The sequence below is a fragment of the Eretmochelys imbricata genome, chromosome 19, assembly GCF_965152235.1.
Source record: "Eretmochelys imbricata isolate rEreImb1 chromosome 19, rEreImb1.hap1, whole genome shotgun sequence".
Classification (NCBI taxonomy): Eukaryota; Metazoa; Chordata; order Testudines; family Cheloniidae; genus Eretmochelys; species Eretmochelys imbricata.
In genome coordinates this window covers 10925838-10942204 of record NC_135590.1, presented here as the reverse complement: position 1 = coordinate 10942204, position 16367 = coordinate 10925838, and the positions used below count along the sequence as shown (strand labels likewise).

At 63.1% G+C, this 16367-nt stretch overlaps 1 protein-coding gene across 5 annotated transcripts in view; it reads left to right on the top strand.

Annotated features, from left to right (window-relative positions):
• Nucleotides 1-13719, top strand: part of AHDC1 (AT-hook DNA binding motif containing 1) — a 106181-nt gene extending 92462 nt beyond the window's left edge. For 4 of the 5 annotated variants that reach the window (XM_077837969.1, XM_077837968.1, XM_077837967.1 and 1 more), the window contains 3 exons: nt 5165-5202; nt 5887-10974; nt 13089-13719. In XM_077837969.1, coding sequence (XP_077694095.1) covers nt 5165-5202; nt 5887-10931 — 5083 coding nt within the window. In that variant the 3' untranslated portion in view covers nt 10932-10974; nt 13089-13719. The remainder of the gene's footprint in view (nt 1-5164; nt 5203-5886; nt 10975-13088) is intronic. The other variant, XM_077837970.1, reaches the window with a different exon arrangement.
• The last annotated feature ends 2648 nt before the right edge of the window (nt 13720-16367 follow it).

The window sequence follows — 16367 nt, the reverse complement described above, 5'->3', positions numbered from 1 at the left end:
GGAGAGGAAGGGGAGCCAGGGCCCCTGCCGGTGTGTGAAAGGCAGGCCCCAGGAGCCTGAGCCGAGCCGTGGGGCAGACGACGCTGACAAAGGGGGGACACGCGGTGGGGCTGAAATGGCCGAGCTGGGGCAGGCGGGGTGGAGACGGGGGCCTTCCGTCCCAGCCCGCAGAGGGTGCTGGAGAGCATGGCGCAGCGCCCAGCCGGGCCTAGCACACGACAGTGCCCAGCGGGGCCTGCCAAAAAGCTGAGGTCACTTCCTGCTGCAGCAACTTCCCGTGAGCGGTGGAGGGGCTTCGGGGGTTAGGGTGACCAGATGTCCCGATTTCGGGGCCTCTTTCTTATATAGGCTCCTATTAGCCCCCACCCCCTGTCCCGATTTTTCACATTTGCTGTCTGGTCACCCTATCGGGGGTGGAAGGGATTCGGAGCAGGGCAGGAGCCATTGAAAACCACACCTGAAAGCTGGGGAGGGGGCAGGAGGGCGGAGGAGGGGGGAACGCTAAACAGGGAGCGAGAAGGAGGGGTGCAAAGGAGGTGCAAAGGAGGGACGAGGCCTGGCAGGAGGGGGCAGAAGTTGGCCCTCGGGTGTCCTAGCCTCCTGCACAGTTCCAGCCCCCGGGAAAGGAGGCTGTGTGCCCACCCCTCCCTGATTTACCCTGCCCCTCGGTGGCAAGGTGGACGAGGCCTGGCAGGAGGGGGCAGAAGTTGGCCCTCGGGTGTCCTAGCCTCCTGCACAGTTCCAGCCCCCGGGGAAGGAGGCTGTGTGCCCACCCCTCCCTGATTTACCCTGCCCCTCGGTGGCAAGGTGCCCTTTTCCTGCCAGGGTGAGGGAGGGGCGGACCAACCCCTCCCCCTCTCCTGTTGTCTTGCAAATGGGTTTTGTTTGGTGCTGCTGGGGGGAGGGAGGAAAGACTCCTGCCTTATGTGGGCTGGGGCAGAGAGGGTGGTGCGGGGGGCGCGGAAGAGCCAGCAGCTCCTCTTATTTAGCCTGTTTAAAGCAACAAGGCCGGAACAGCTGGGCCCAGTCTGAGAGCAGCCTGCGGGGTCCCACCCCAGCCTCGCAGCTGCAGCCCTGGCGCGGGGGGGTGTTTGCTGCGTGTTTAATCGTGCTGGCGTTCACACCCCACTGGGCCGGACGGGAGAGCCTCCCGCTTCTCTGGGTGCTCTCGGTCCGGCCAGCCTGGCAGCATGTGGCTCCAAGGGAGCGGCTCAGCGCAGGCCTGGCTGCCCACCTAAAATGCAGGGCAACCTGGCTACCTGCAAAAAATCCCACGTCCTGTGAGTCATAGCTCAGTAGCCCTGATGCCCAGTGCCCACGCAGCTGGGCGGGCGGAAGGGTTCTTCCGTTCACCTACCCACTGCTTCTCGGGGAGGTGGATTGACCAGAGCGACAGGAGAACCCCGACGCGTCTACGTACAGTTCTTCAGGGAACGGGGGTTAAGTCCCAGGAAAAGCTTGGCCTTGGGGGTGGGGCTGGGTTCCAGCCATCCAGAAGGGACAGCTGATGGGTGTGTGGGGGTGAAGAGCTGCTCGGTGGTGGGGGTGAGGGCCCCCCTCATTGCAATACGAGCTGCCCATCCAGGTGGGGGACATTACATGGGGGTCTCTCCCCTTGCCTCAGGCTGCTGACGAGGGTCCCTGGCCTGACCGCCAGGGGCCAGACCCCGGCCCTCTCTGCTCTGGAAGGATGAATGAAGCCATGTCCCCTGAAGAGCCCCGCACTGCCTGTGGGGCGCGGGGGGAGATGGGGCCTGGGGCATCTCCACTCCGGGCCCATCCATCCTCGGGAAAAGCTGGGAACAAAGAACTTTTCTTTCGCTCGTCCCCTTCCTTCCTTCCTTGCAGACCCAGGACGGGGGGAGGGGACGCCCAGGCTGTCATTGATCCATTTCCAAACCTTAGTGCCAGGTGCTTGCTTCTCCAGGCGACTGGGTGGAAGGAAAGGGCTGGCTGGCTGGGCACAAAGGGGAATACAAAGGGGCTTTCTCTCAGGCCACAAGGAGCGCAGGTTGCAAACTTTAAGCAGTAGGTGGGAGTAGCTCTGCTGACGGGGAAGGGGAGGGGGCAGTGGGGAAGGAATCCAGGAGTGCACAGGCTTAACCGGTTAATATGCATAAACACTTGGAGGAGGATCCGTAGCTCACAGGGGACACCTAGCGGTGGTACGTCCGCAAAGCCCTTTCCCTTGGTGTGGGCTGCTTGTCACTCTCGGCCTGGTGCAAAGGGACCAGGAGGCTGAAGGAGCAGGCTGGAAAATGTGCACAAGGTCCAGGGACTGTGGAGCAGGTGTACAAAGAACAGGGGCAGCATCCCTGCCCATGGGACAGGCTGCAAAGGCTGGAGCAGATCCCCAGCCGAAGGGCAGGGGTAGCTCAGACATGCAAGACCCAGGCAGATCCCCAGCCTGTAGCTCAGGGGTGCAAGACCCGGCCCGTAGCTCAGGCATGCAAAGTCTGGGGCAGCTCCCCAGCCCGTAGCTCAGCCGTGCGAGGCCCGGGGCAGCTCCCCAGCCCGTAGCTCAGCCGTGCGAGGCCCGGGGCAGCTCCCCAGCCCGTAGCTCCGCCGTGCGAGGCCCGGGGCAGCTCCCCAGCCCGTAGCTCAGCCGTGCGAGGCCCGGGGCAGCTCCCCAGCCCGTAGCTCCGCCGTGCGAGGCCCGGGGCAGCTCCCCAGCCCGTAGCTCCGCCGTGCGAGGCCCGGGGCAGCTCCGCAGCCCATAGCTCCGCCGTGCGAGGCCCGGGGCAGCTCCCCAGCCCGTAGCTCCGCCGTGCGAGGCCCGGGGCAGCTCCGCAGCCTGTAGCTCCGCCGTGCGAGGCCCGGGGCACCTCCCCAGCCCGTAGCTCAGCCGTGCGAGGCCCGGGGCACCTCCCCAGCCCGTAGCTCAGCCGTGCGAGGCCCGGGGCACCTCCCCAGCCCGTAGCTCAGCCGTGCGAGGCCCGGGGCACCTCCCCAGCCCGTAGCTCCGCCGTGCGAGGCCCGGGGCACCTCCCCAGCCCGTAGCTCAGCCGTGCGAGGCCCGGGGCACCTCCCCAGCCCGTAGTTCAGCCGTGCGAGGCCCGGGGCACATCCCCAGCCCGTAGCTCCGCCGTGCGAGGCCCGGGGCAGCTCCGCAGCCCGTAGCTCAGCCGTGCGAGGCCCGGGGCACATCCCCAGCCCGTAGCTCCGCCGAGCGAGGCCCGGGGCAGCTCCACAGCCCGTAGCTCTGCCGTGCGAGGCCCGGGGCAGCTCCGCAGCCCGTAGCTCCGCCGTGCGAGGCCCGGGGCAGCTCCCCAGCCTGTAGCTCCGCCGTGCGAGGCCCGGGGCACCTCCCCAGCCCGTAGCTCAGCCGTGCGAGGCCCGGGGCACCTCCCCAGCCCGTAGCTCAGCCGTGCGAGGCCCGGGGCACCTCCCCAGCCCGTAGCTCAGCCGTGCGAGGCCCGGGGCACATCCCCAGCCCGTAGCTCCGCCGTGCGAGGCCCGGGGCAGCTCCGCAGCCCGTAGCTCAGCCGTGCGAGGCCCGGGGCACATCCCCAGCCCGTAGCTCCGCCGTGCGAGGCCCGGGGCACCTCCCCAGCCCGTAGCTCAGCCGTGCGAGGCCCGGGGCACCTCCCCAGCCCGTAGCTCCGCCGTGCGAGGCCCGGGGCACCTCCCCAGCCCGTAGCTCAGCCGTGCGAGGCCCGGGGCACCTCCCCAGCCCGTAGCTCAGCCGTGCGAGGCCCGGGGCACATCCCCAGCCCGTAGCTCCGCCGTGCGAGGCCCGGGGCACCTCCCCAGCCCGTAGCTCAGCCGTGCGAGGCCCGGGGCACCTCCCCAGCCCGTAGTTCAGCCGTGCGAGGCCCGGGGCACATCCCCAGCCCGTAGCTCCGCCGTGCGAGGCCCGGGGCAGCTCCGCAGCCCGTAGCTCTGCCGTGCGAGGCCCGGGGCAGCTCCCCAGCCCGTAGCTCCGCTGTGCGAGGCCCGGGGAACCTCACCAGCCCGTAGCTCCGCCGTGCGAGGTCCGGGGCACCTCCCCAGCCCGTAGCTCAGCCGTGCGAGGCCCGGGGCACCTCCCCAGCCCGTAGCTCAGCCGTGCGAGGCCCGGGGCACATCCCCAGCCCGTAGCTCCGCCGTGCGAGGCCCGGGGCACCTCCCCAGCCCGTAGCTCAGCCGTGCGAGGCCCGGGGCACCTCCCCAGCCCGTAGTTCAGCCGTGCGAGGCCCGGGGCACATCCCCAGCCCGTAGCTCAGCCGTGCGAGGCCCGGGGCACATCCCCAGCCCGTAGCTCCGCCGTGCGAGGCCCGGGGCAGCTCCCCAGCCCGTAGCTCCGCTGTGCGAGGCCCGGGGAACCTCACCAGCCCGTAGCTCCGCCGTGCGAGGTCCGGGGCACCTCCCCAGCCCGTAGCTCAGCCGTGCGAGGTCCGGGGCACCTCCCCAGCCCGTAGCTCAGCCGTGCGAGGCCCGGGGCACCTCCCCAGCCCGTAGCTCAGCCGTGCGAGGCCCGGGGCACATCCCCAGCCCATAGCTCAGCCGTGCGAGGCCCGGGGCACATCCCCAGCCCATAGCTCAGCCGTGCGAGGCCCGGGGCACCTCCCCAGCCCGTAGCTCAGCCGTGCGAGGCCCGGGGCACATCCCCAGCCCATAGCTCAGCCGTGCGAGGCCCGGGGCACATCCCCAGCCCGTAGCTCAGCCATGCGAGGCCTGGCACAGGTCAGGTGCATTATCTGTGTTGGAAAGGAGCGCACGGAGCCCCAAATCCCATGCTCCTCCTTTGGTTTTACCCTGCCCGATTGCAGCAGAAGGGCATGTCCCCCTTGGGGCCAGCCAGGGGTCAGCCTGAGACCAGACCATTTGCGTCAAATGAAAGGGTTAGCAAGACGCCTTCAATTCTTGCCTCGGTCCCAGAGCTTTGGGCCAAATCCAGCCCATGCCATAGGCATATGCAACACACGCTGGTTTCCATCAGAGCGGCCCCGCTGTGGCATTCTTACTGTGGCCCCGATACCATTGGTGATGGGCACATCAGAAATCTACAGCCCGTGCCAGCTGGGGGAGCTCTGAGTGAGATAGCTGTCCAGGGTGGGGGAGAGGAATCAGGGGGTGGGAGGTGCAGACACGGGGCTGGGGTCTCTGAGCTGAATCTAAGCTGCAGGCTGTTCAGGGAAGGTCCTGCTCTCTGGGCTAAACGCCTCTTCTCTTCCCTTTGCAGAGAGCTCAAGTGTAACAGCCGGAGCAGCAAGGCCGAGGGTAAGTGCCATTCCTGGGGCCTTTCATCCAGCCCGGGCCCTGTGGCCCAGCTGTGGGGCAGCCGCAGGACTGGTTGGGGGGCAGTTTGGTATCGGCAGCCTCACTCCTGTAAACGATTCCCAGCAGCTCCCGTTTCCCTGCCCCTGCGGGTGGGCTCTTCCCAGAAGGGATTTCAGTGCTGACCCCGTACCGGAGCTGGGGCAGGGAGCTCTGTGGGTAAGGGGGCCCCAGGGATTCCTGGGATGCTGCCATAGAGATGGGTAGGGGTCTGGCCCTGGCAGGCTTCCGCTGCGGGGGAAGGATTTTGCTAGCGGGCATCGGCTGTGGCTTCTGTGTCGGGGAGGGGTGGGGGGTATCACAGCATTGCGTTTGTGATGGGATCTAGCTTTGCTAGTAGGAGACGCTTTCCAGCTCTCGGGGGGCTCAGCTCTGGATCAAGAACCTTAGGGCGCTTGTGGGATCCCTGTTTTTGCAGCTTTTTAAGAACAGGTTGGACAAACACCGGCAGAGACGGTCCAGGTGTACCACGTCCGTCCCTTCCAGCCCTCCCCAGGAGGCATCGCTGTACCATGCTTTATGGAGCATTCACCCCTCCACTGGAAGCCCGCAGGGTGCCAAGCTAGTTGGCTCAGGACTGCCCTGCCCTGCATTAAGAGTCTGACTTTGCTTCTCTGCCTGTTTCAGGTCCATGCATTGGCTTCTCCGACACCCATGTCAGCAACTGTTCCACCAAGAGGCATCCAGGAGAGGAGGAGTTCAGGATGCGCGTGAAGCCCCCAGGCCCAGTGGTGACATCTGGTGCCATCCGCAGCTCACCTGACTACGTCCGCGAGCCCAAGTTCTACCAGGCAGGGCATCCTGGGCAGAGGCCAGCAGCGTGCCCAGCAGAGAAGGCCTTATCCTGCAGCGTGCTGAGCTTCCCTGAGGGTTCCTGCCCGGCGCTGGGCAGGGAGCACCAGTCCGGCTCGCTGCTCCATGGGGACCCGGCCGACAGGTGCCAGAGCCTCCACGCCCTTGGTCCCACCAAGGGAGAGGACTTCTCCTCGACCAACGCTTTGGGCTGTGCCAGTGACCCCCGGATCCTGGTGGGGGGCCTGGATGAGACAGCCACCCACGACCGCGCCCCCAAGACCTTCTCCAATGCGACGCTGGCCTCTGGCCGCTGCAACGTCGACAACATCGTCTCGCTGCTGAAGAGCAAGTGTGGCAACGGGAGAATCAACCTCCACCCGGTGGTGCAGCTGATCGACATCATGAAGGACCTCAACCGGCTCTCTGAGGACCTGAAGAACAGTGGCGTCCATCTGGACTGCGGCAACCTGCGGCTTAACAGCCACCCAGGCCCCAGTGAGGAGAGCCGGACGCCGGCCAGTGCCGGGGACCGAGATCTCCAGTACAGCTTCTTCTCCTCGGCCACACTGGCCAACAGCATTCGCAGCCCGGAGGAGAGGGTGGCACAGTGCAACGCCAAACCTGAGCCACCCAGGCAGACTCACCCGGCCCCCTCTGAGGAGGAGATGGAGGGGGGCAGAGAAAGTCCCCAGCCGCCAGGATGCCAGAGCAGCGCTGCCCCGGCCTCGAAGCCACCCGGCAACCCAGACGAAGCCAGCTGCTCCGAGCCAGACACCACGGATTACTCTGAGCTGGCTGACGCAGATATACTGAGCGAACTGGCCTCTCTGGGCTGCCCAGGGGCCCAGTTGCTGGAGTCTCAGTCTCTGGAGCCCCAGCCCCAGTTGCTGTCAGCCCAGGAGCTCGATTCCCAGTCCCAGTTACTAGATTCTCAGTCTCTCGAGTCCCAGCCTCGGCTACTAGATGCCCAGACTCTGGATCCCCTGCCCGAGTCCTTGGAGCTGCAGAGTCTAGAGCCGTTGCCAGAGTCGCTGGGGCTCCAGTCTCTAGAGCCCTTGTCCGAGTCTCTGGAGCTCCAATCTCTAGAGCCCTTGTCAGAGTCTCTGGAGCTTCAGTCCCTGGAGCCCCTGTCTGAGCCTCTGGGACTCCAGGCCCTGGATACTCTGCCCGAATCACTGGACCCCCAGCTCTTAGACTCCCAAGCCCAGCTGCTAGATCCCGAAGCCCAGTTACTGGACCCTCCGTCTCTAGGGCCCCTGCCCAAGTTGCTGGAGCCGCAGCCCCAGCTCATGGCAGCCGAGCCCCTGGGGTCCCATCCGCTCCAGCCCCGCCTCAGTAGCTGCCAACTGGGGGAGGTGATGAAGCGGGGCTCCTGCGCGGGGCGGGGCGCGGGGCGGGGCGGGGACGACCACCGGAAATACGCGCTGCGCAGAACAGACAAACCAAAGATGCTCGGGCGGCGGCGGCGGGCGGGGCGGGGTCGGAGGGTGGAGGTCTCTGCCGAGAGCCGAGTCCTTCCCCTGGCCATGCCAGCGGAGCTAGCCCCGGGGCCGCCCGAGCCCAGCGTATCCATCCTGCTGGCGGCTCCCGCCCCGGAGGCCGACGACGTCCAGAAGGCCGCCCTGCAGGCCAAGAAGGGCAAATGCCGTGGGGTGCGCAAGATGGTGGTGAAGATGGCCAAGATCCCCGTCTCCTTGGGGAGGAGGAACAAGACCACCTATAAGGTCTCCTCCCTCAGCAGCAACCTGAGCGTGGAGGGCAAGGAGCTGACGGCCCGCACGTCCATGGAGCCCACCCCGCTGCTGAAGATGAAGAACAATGGCCGCAATGTGGTGGTGGTCTTCCCCCCTGGGGAGATGCCCATCATCCTGAAGCGCAAACGGGGGCGGCCCCCCAAAAACCTGCTGCTGGGGCCAGGCAAGCCCAAGGAGCCCACCCCGGAGGTGAAGAAGAGGAGGAGGAGGAAGCAGAAGCTGGCCTCGCCCCAGCCCTCCTACATCGCCGACACCAACGACAGCAAGGCCGACTACTCAGATGTGCTGGCCAAGCTGGCCTTCCTGAACCGGCAGAGCCAATGCTCAGGGCGCTGCTCCCCACCGCGCTGCTGGACCCCCAGTGAGCCCGAGTCCATCCACCAGGCCCCCGACACACAGAGCATCTCCCACTTCCTGCACAGGGTACAGGGCTTCCGCCGGCGCGGGGGCAAGGCGGGGGGCTTTGGCGGCCGGGGAGGGGGCCATGCTGCCCGCTCGTCCCGCTGTTCCTTCAGCGACTTCTTCGAGGGCATCGGGAAGAAGAAGAAGGCCCCCGCGGCCGTGCACGCCGACCCCGTCCACCCGCGCAAGAGGGGCCGGCCAGAGCCGGATCCCTTGGGGAAGCCCAAGCGGAAGAGGCGAGCCCGCAAGAATGGGGTGCTCTTTCCAGAGCAGAACCCCAGCCAGAACTTCAGTGACAGCACCTCGGAGTGGGCCGGGGACAAGGGGAGCCCGTGGGCGCCCCACCACAGCCACCTCTCCAGCCAGGCTAGCAGGAACTGCAGCTACCAAGGTGCGGAGTCCCGGGCGTTCCACTCCTCGGCGCTGGAGTCCAGCTCTTCCAGCCGGGCCGGCTTCTTCACCGGGAGCAACCCATCCTCCCAGGCGGAGGTCAACCAGGAGAGGCACAACCTCTTCACCGGCTACTTCCGCTCCCTGCTGGACTCGGACGACTCCTCGGACCTGCTGGACTTTGCCCTCTCGGCCTCGCGGTCCGAGTCCCGGAAGTCCTCGGCCACCTACACAGCTCCGCCCAACGCCATGCCCAGCCAGCGGGGCCTGGCCTCCTACCCAGGCAGGAGCGCCAAAGTCACACCCACTGCTGCCACCACCACTGAGACACCCTTCCACGCGGTCCTGCCAAGCCGGCAGTCCTTCTCCCACAGCCGGGCAGCCGGCTACGGGGTCTCCCAGGCCGCCTCAGACTGCCGCGGGGCCGACGCTTTCCAGAAGCTGGTGCCGCCCTCGGCCGTCTCCAGGTCGCCCACCGCTCACCCCACCGCCACCGCCAGCTACGCCCAGTATGGCAGCTACGGCTCGGGGCAGAGTGTGACGGCCTCCAGCATGTTCCAGCCGGGAAAGCAGTACCCCGCTGCCCAAGACTGTCCCAACAACAAGGACTGCAGCTTCGCCTACGGCAGCGGGAACAGCCTCCCTTCGTCCCCCAGCAGCGCCCACAGCGCTGGCTACGCCCAGCAGACAGTGGGGCCCAGCTTGCCACTCAGCAAGGCCTCCTTCTTCACCAGCTCTGAGCCAGGCCAGTTCTCCGGCTCCTCACACACGCCCCTAAGGTGCGACAGCCGGGCCAGCACCGTGTCCCCCGGCGGCTACATGGTCCCCAAAGGTTCAGCTTCTTTCCAGCCCTCGTCCGAGAACTGCCGACAGTTCCCCAGCGCTGCCCAGTGGACTTTCCGACAAGGCTACGGTGGGCTGGACTGGAGCTCCGAGGCCTTCAGCCAGCTCTATAACCCGGGCTTCGAGTGCCACATCAACGAACCCAACGTCATCCTGGACATCTCCAACTACACCCCCCAGAAGGCCAAGCAGCAGACGGTCTCGGAGACCTTCTCTGAGTCCTCCTCTGACAGCACCCAGTTCAACCAGCCAGCTGGGTACAGGCGGGCCAACAGCGAGGCCTCGTCCAGCGAAGGCCAGTCCAGCCTGTCCAGCTTGGAGAAGCTCATGATGGACTGGAACGAGGCCTCCTCGGCCCCGGGTTACAACTGGAACCAGAGCGTCCTGTTCCAAAGCAGCTCCAAGCCCGGGCGGGGAAGGCGGAAGAAGGTAGATATGTTCGACGCCTCCCATCTGAACTTCTCCTCCTCTTCCTCCTCCTCCTCAGTGTATCCGTCCAAGAGGAGCACGGGGCCCAGGCAACCACGAGGCTCCCGAGGGGCCTGCGCCTCCAAGAAGGAGCGGGGCACGGGGAAGGCCAAGTTCCCCACCAAAGCCCAGCAGGTCAACGCACTGTTTCAAGAGAGCACGGACTTGGGGCTGGATTATTACAGCGGTGACAGCAGCATGTCCCCGCTCCCCTCCCAATCCCGGGGCTTCGGGCTCGGCGAGCGAGAGCCGGGCGACTACGCTGGGCCCTACTCCATGAACCCCTCCACCCCTTCGGACGGGACCTTCGTCCAAGGCTTTCAGAGCGATTCCCCCGGCCTGGGCCAGACGGACTTGGAGAGCAAACACTTCCCCGCCCTGCCACACCAGCTGGCTGCCCCGAACCAGCAGACTGTGTTCGAGGCCAGCTTGCAGAAAGCCTTCTCGCCCAACTGCTCCCCGACCCTGGCCTTCAAGGAGGACCTGCGGCCGAGCGACATCCGCAAGCTGCCGGCCTGCGAATCACTCAAGCACAGCATGCCGGGGAGCGGCCTGCCCCACCCCGCGCACATGGCCTGCCGAGACCTCCCCATGCCTCAGCCCCTCTACGACTCCCCCAGCTGCAAAAACCCCAGCTACTGGTACTCACCCAACTCCAGCACCAGGAGCCCCCCCTACGACAACAAAACCGGGGCCGGCCTGCTGGTGGACTTCATGGGGAGGGCTGACGCCTCCTGCCTCAACCCCCACCTGAGCAACACCAACACCTCCAAGGGCGAGAAGGAGCCTCTCGAGATGGCCAGGGCTCACCACCGGGGGGCGTACGCTTGCCCCTTGATGAATGACTTGAATATCTCCCCAGTACCGAGAGACTCTATGTTGCAGCTGCAGGACAACTACAGGTACCCGAGCTTCCCGCCCCAAGGGCATCCGATCATGGCCGCGGCCCAGAAGAGCGGGTTTTTGGGTCCAATGGTAGAGCAACACCCCGAGGACACTTTTACAGTCACCTCATTGTAGTGTCATCTAAAGTGCCAACCGGACAACGAGGTTTTGTTACAGGGTAGGTTCTGGGGGGGTTCGGGGGGAGGGGAGGCACCGAGCTTGGCCCCTAATGCCTGGGGACGCAGGCCTGGGCCACCACGTTGGGAGAGCACAGCTAATCTTGGAGGATAAAGCGGGAGGGGGCAAGGATCAAGGGAAGGAATGGAGGGGGAAGCCCCGCGGGACAAGGGGGGGGCAATGAATGGATGGTTGGGGGGGTGAGCTCAGCTTGGGCTGGGGAGCGGATCCCCCAGCAAGGCTCAGGTGACAGGCTCGGGGTCCCGCGAGAATGCCCAGAGCGGAACCGGTGCTGCTCACGTGTTCGTGTTTCTGCCGACACATGGGCACAGGACCTCTCACGTTACCCAGTCGGGGAGGTGACACCCTGATGCTAGCGTCTCTATGCGTCTAGCTGCAGTATGTAGAGGAGAGCCGTCCCTCGAGGATCAGGGTGCAGGGAGAGGACTGTGTATCCACCTCGACGGTGCCATAGAGGTTTCAGAACAGAACTGGCTGCTCCTTGGGCTGGTCTCACCTTTCTGTAACTGGGACCTGGGCATCCTACCCCCCTGGATTTGCCAGCCAGTGGCTATGCACAAGCACCAGGACACCCTTCCAGCTGCGGTGGGGTTATCTTCCATGGGAAAGCCTGATCCCCAAACTTGAACCCAGGGTGCTGTCAGGAGCCAGCTATCCTCGCTGGCTCTCTGGAGCTTGGGTTGCTAGGAGGGACTGTGCATTTGTTTGCAGAGTGTGATAACTGTCCAATCCCTCCGGGCTGTCGAGGAGGCTCTGAGGATCCTGTGCGGGCTACAGCAGAGAGGAGAGCCCTGCCCTGCTTTGCACCTGCTCCCCCTACATCTCCTCGCACGGAATTTGCCTAAGCATCCCAACCAGTGGTCCAAGCTTAGTTCCAGGCCCCAGGTTTCCATAGCCACTTAGGGCTTGGAGAGCTCCCTGTTTCCCCATCCCGCCACCGCCCCGGGCTATTTGATCCCTTTCCCAGTGAGTCCATTTGCACCCAGACCATGCTCCATGCCCTATTCACAATAGAGATCATCCAGCCTTTCACTTCCAGGCACCAGCTGACAGGAGCAGCATTGCTTCCCATGCAGAACATTGCACGAGGGCTGAGGGGCATTGACGGGGACGGTTTGTCATTAGATCGGCCAGAGGCAGGACATGGGAGGTTATTGATCAGTAGGTGTAATCCAGCAAATAGCCTTGACCCAGACTATATAGACTTGATGGGCAGGGCCCAGGATGTAAAGATCTATGGCCCAGGTTGGTGCAAAAGGCCCATTGGCTTCAACTGCTCTTCCTGGGTATAAACTAACTGAGGGCAAGATTTGGAAGGTATGTGGGCTGGGATCTCCGCTCTCTGGGGAGTGAGATGGTTTGGAACAGGGAGACTCTGTTCTAACATCGGCCTCCTCTCTCCCCACACACACACAGGTATAAATCAGGAGTAACTCCACTGAAGCCAGGGGAAAGCCAGAGGGAGAGGGGTAGGTCCGTCTTTGTGGGCCCTGGGAGAGCTGACTCTGCCACAGATGTCCTGGGTGGCCTTGGGCATGTCACTTAGGCCCAGCTCCCATTTAGCATATGAATAAGGACTGGATCTCCTGAAATGCCCAGCGCTCAGCATGCCACTTGGAGCCAGATTTTCCTAAGAGTTCTGAGCTCGTCTGCAAAACAGGCCACTTATTTCACTGCCCCAGTCTCTCTCGGCATAAAATGGGGCTTTCATTTGTCTTTTTAATTTGTCTTTCATTTCTCCTACCGTGTGAGCCTGATTCTCATTTACACTCTGGCCACTTGATGCTGCTCTGGAAGAGCAGTTCACATTCCCATGGACTTTATGGCCTCTTTACGCTCCCAACGCCGTGTGAAGGGGCCTTAGTGTAAACAAGAATCGGGCCCGTTGTCAGGGTTACTGTTAAAACCGGAAGCTTTTTGGAGCAGGGGCTGTATCTCACCACGTGTATATACAGCACCCGGCACAATGGATTCTGATCTCTACTGAGCTGTCTAGGGGTGACCGTAACGCGTATCATCAGTAATCTCCAAGGGGATAGGCTGTGTTTGTTGTGTCCTCTTCTCACCCCGCTGTTCTGTCTCTCTCTTTTTCAGAGCTAATTTAGCCAGCACTTTTTCTGGAACACTTTTCAAGTTCTGTATTTAACTGAGATCGAGAACTGTTTGTTTGCTTTTCTAAAAAAAAAGAAAAAAAAGAAAAAGAAAGCAGAGAAGAGGAAGAGAGAAGCCCCCTGTTTTTTTAACAATAAGAACTCGCTCCGTCTCTGAACAACGTGGCTGTGATTTTTGGACCAAGCCGTGTTGTCGTGTCCGTCCCTGTCCCCCGTCCCCCCCCGCACACACCTCCTGCTCCACCGCCTCTCGCAGAAAGACAATCGGACAGCAGCCGCCTCCTTCCCGCCCCCGCCTGCATGCGTGTGAGCTGACAGAGGGAAGGCAGCAGAACACAACTCGGGACAGCGACGGGAGGGGCTGGGGGGAGGGGGGCTGGGATTTTTTGTTGGTTGGTTTGATTGGTTTTTCTACAAAAATAAATGAGATCTGTGAACTCGAACGAAAAACTCACGGATGCCGACCGAGGACTTGGCTACGTCCCCTCTTCCGCCACTTTTGCTGTTTTGGAGGGTTTCTTTTATTTTTTGTTCCCCAGTGTGTTTGTTTTTGGGGGTATTTTTGTTGCTTGATTTTTTTTTTTTTTTTTTTTGGAGAGCCAAATATATATATATATATATATATATATATATTTATATATATATTAAAAACTCCACCAGTGGATCTTGGAGACACACCTATTGCCTGGTAAGTAACTGAGCAGGATCTCCCTTCCCCCTGCTATGTCTTTTCTGCCCCCCAGACCCGCTTCCGGGAGCTGGTGTGTGTGTGTGTGTGTGTGTGTGTGTTAGGGGTCGTCCCTCTCCCCTGTTGACTCTTGGGGGGCTGGAGTCAGCCGCTCTGTGCCGTTATCAGAGTCGGCTCAGGTTGGTGATTGCTGCGGAGGGCTGAATTAATGGGGGAGCTACCTGTGGGTGGGAAGGGGAAGGCCTCTGTGTCCCGCAGTCGGTGTGGACCGGGGAAGGCTGTTGGTTGAGTTACTCTGTGAGTTTTGTAGCGGAAACCTAAAGCTGTGCCTTGGAGAAAGGGCCCCTGCAGACTGTGGCGTGGCGTTAGTCCTTCCTGGGCTGGGGGGCAAGCCAGACACCCCGTGGGGCGGCAGAGGGGGTCCCAGCACCATGGCCTGCTGAGATCAGTGGACAGGCTCCTGGGGTTTGGCGCGACCCCCAGTGTAGCTCGTGGGCGGAGAGGAAGGGACGCTCCACAATGCAGTGAGGACGCTGCCTCCCTCGCGCTCCCCAGGTCTGTTCGTGTCTCACTCACGGAACTAGGAGCTAGATTCTCCCCTCGCTCGCCCTTGTGGGCGTCACAGCAGCTGGGCTGGGTCTGGCCCTGCGTGTCTGAGATCGGATCTGAGCTGCCCTGCATTCCCCTCTCTCTCCTCTTCCCCGTTACACGGTCTCCTTCCCCCTAGCTCTCCTCTCCCATCACCCCCTCCCGGCTAGTGCCCCCTCAACCACCGTAGGGCTGATGAGATGGAAGATCCTCACACACCTGCAAGCACCCGGATTTCAGCGTGGCCTGAGTGGGCCAAGATCTGCACTTACCATCCCTGTTCGGGGAGGTTTTTGATGCTCGGGGAGCAGCCTTCGCCCCCAGCAGGACACGTGAAATGTTCTCCGTCCCTGTTCATGGCGAGACTGGTAGAAGCACGGACGCGTGCATCTCCAGGCACAGACATAAAGGGCTGGGTTTGGGCCCACTCGCCCGCTGTGCAGGGGTCAGGTGAGAGGGGGCAAGAAGCCCTTTCCTTCCAACTTCACCCCATGCAGCAGGCAGTCATCACCCCGGATCTTACATTCCCGGGGTGTATTGGGAAAAAGAGGGGCTTACAGCTGCTGGCCCAGTGCAAGGTTAACAACATTCTCCCTGTGATGCTGTCCTGGGGATGGAGTTTGAGGGGAGGTGGATCTGTGAAGTGGGGCTGGAAGACCCGGGGGTACCGTCCGTGCTGATGGGAGGGCAGGCGATTCTCACCGGGGCCATAAACTGGTCACTCCGGGGCTGTAGGAGGGATTCTCCCCCATCCCCCGTACTTGGCCAGGTGCCCTGTGGGTCTGGGTGGTGGGAGGCCCTGTCTCAAGCATCAGTCACTGACTGCTGCTGTCAGTGGATCCTGGCTCCCGAGGCCTCCGCTCGCATGGGCTGTTCAGTGAAGGAGGCTGTTGGCTTTGGGATTTGTGCCTAAATCAGGGGTCAATAGGAAGGGCCGTAACACGCTGTCCCCATGCCTCCTGGGCTCTTCAGCTCAGCCTGATTTTGACTGGCAACCACCTATTGCAGGGACCACCCATGGTGCTGGGCTTGCGTCTCCGCTCCCCTTCCCATGGCCCTGCACTGATTTCAGCGGCGTCACTCCTGATTTACACCAGTCTCCGCATCCCATCCAGCTCCCACTGCCGTCAACAGGAGTCTTTGCGTTGGCTCCTTTGGGAGCCGGATCAGGCTGCCGGGGAGAGGAGAATCAGGGCCGTGGAGAAACGGTTCTGCTGCGCCCCCTCGGCAGGCTGCCTCCGCTAGGCAAAGGGGCAGCCGGCGGCTCCATGTGGCTGGAGTCGCTGGCTATGGAACTTGGTGTGAAAAACGGGGCACTTGCTGGTTTGGGGGGGTGCGCGCCTGTTTGGATGTGCACATGCGTGTTGGTGTGCGGGGCACATGGTGTGGGGGGGAGAGACACACGTTAGTGGACGGGTGTCCATATTTGCATGTCCGTGTGTGCACATGCGTGTCTGTGGGCATGCATGGTTGTGGGTGGGGGGCTTGTCTGAATGCCTGTCTGTGTGTAGAACCCTGTTTCTTTGCCTTGTCTTCAGATCAGTGCTTCTTCTGCACTGGGAGCCTCTCTGGCCAGGAGCTGGCCACAAGCCCTTCCCAGCTAGCAGTATAGGAAGGGTAGGCTGGCTGCCAACCCATGACCCCGTCCGTGCCCCCCAGGGTAAGAACCCATGACTTGGATCCTCTGTCAAAGCCTGCTGCCTTGGGTTCCCTACGTTCAACCACTCATGCATGTAATGGTCCTCACGCAAGGGCTGATAGATCCTTCCAGCATGAATCCACTTCATCCCACCCCTCCATTTCCATCCCAGCTCTCTGCCTGGGAAGCCACTGGCTGTTCCCTGCCCCTGCCCATTGCCCTGGCGGGCGGGACCCCTGAGCCTTGCAGAAGGAGGTCCCCTGGGTCCTGAGTCCCAACCCTTCGCCAGGATGCAGTTAGAGCCCTCTGGGGCTAGGTAATTTGGTGCTAATGGTGAGCCAGGTTTG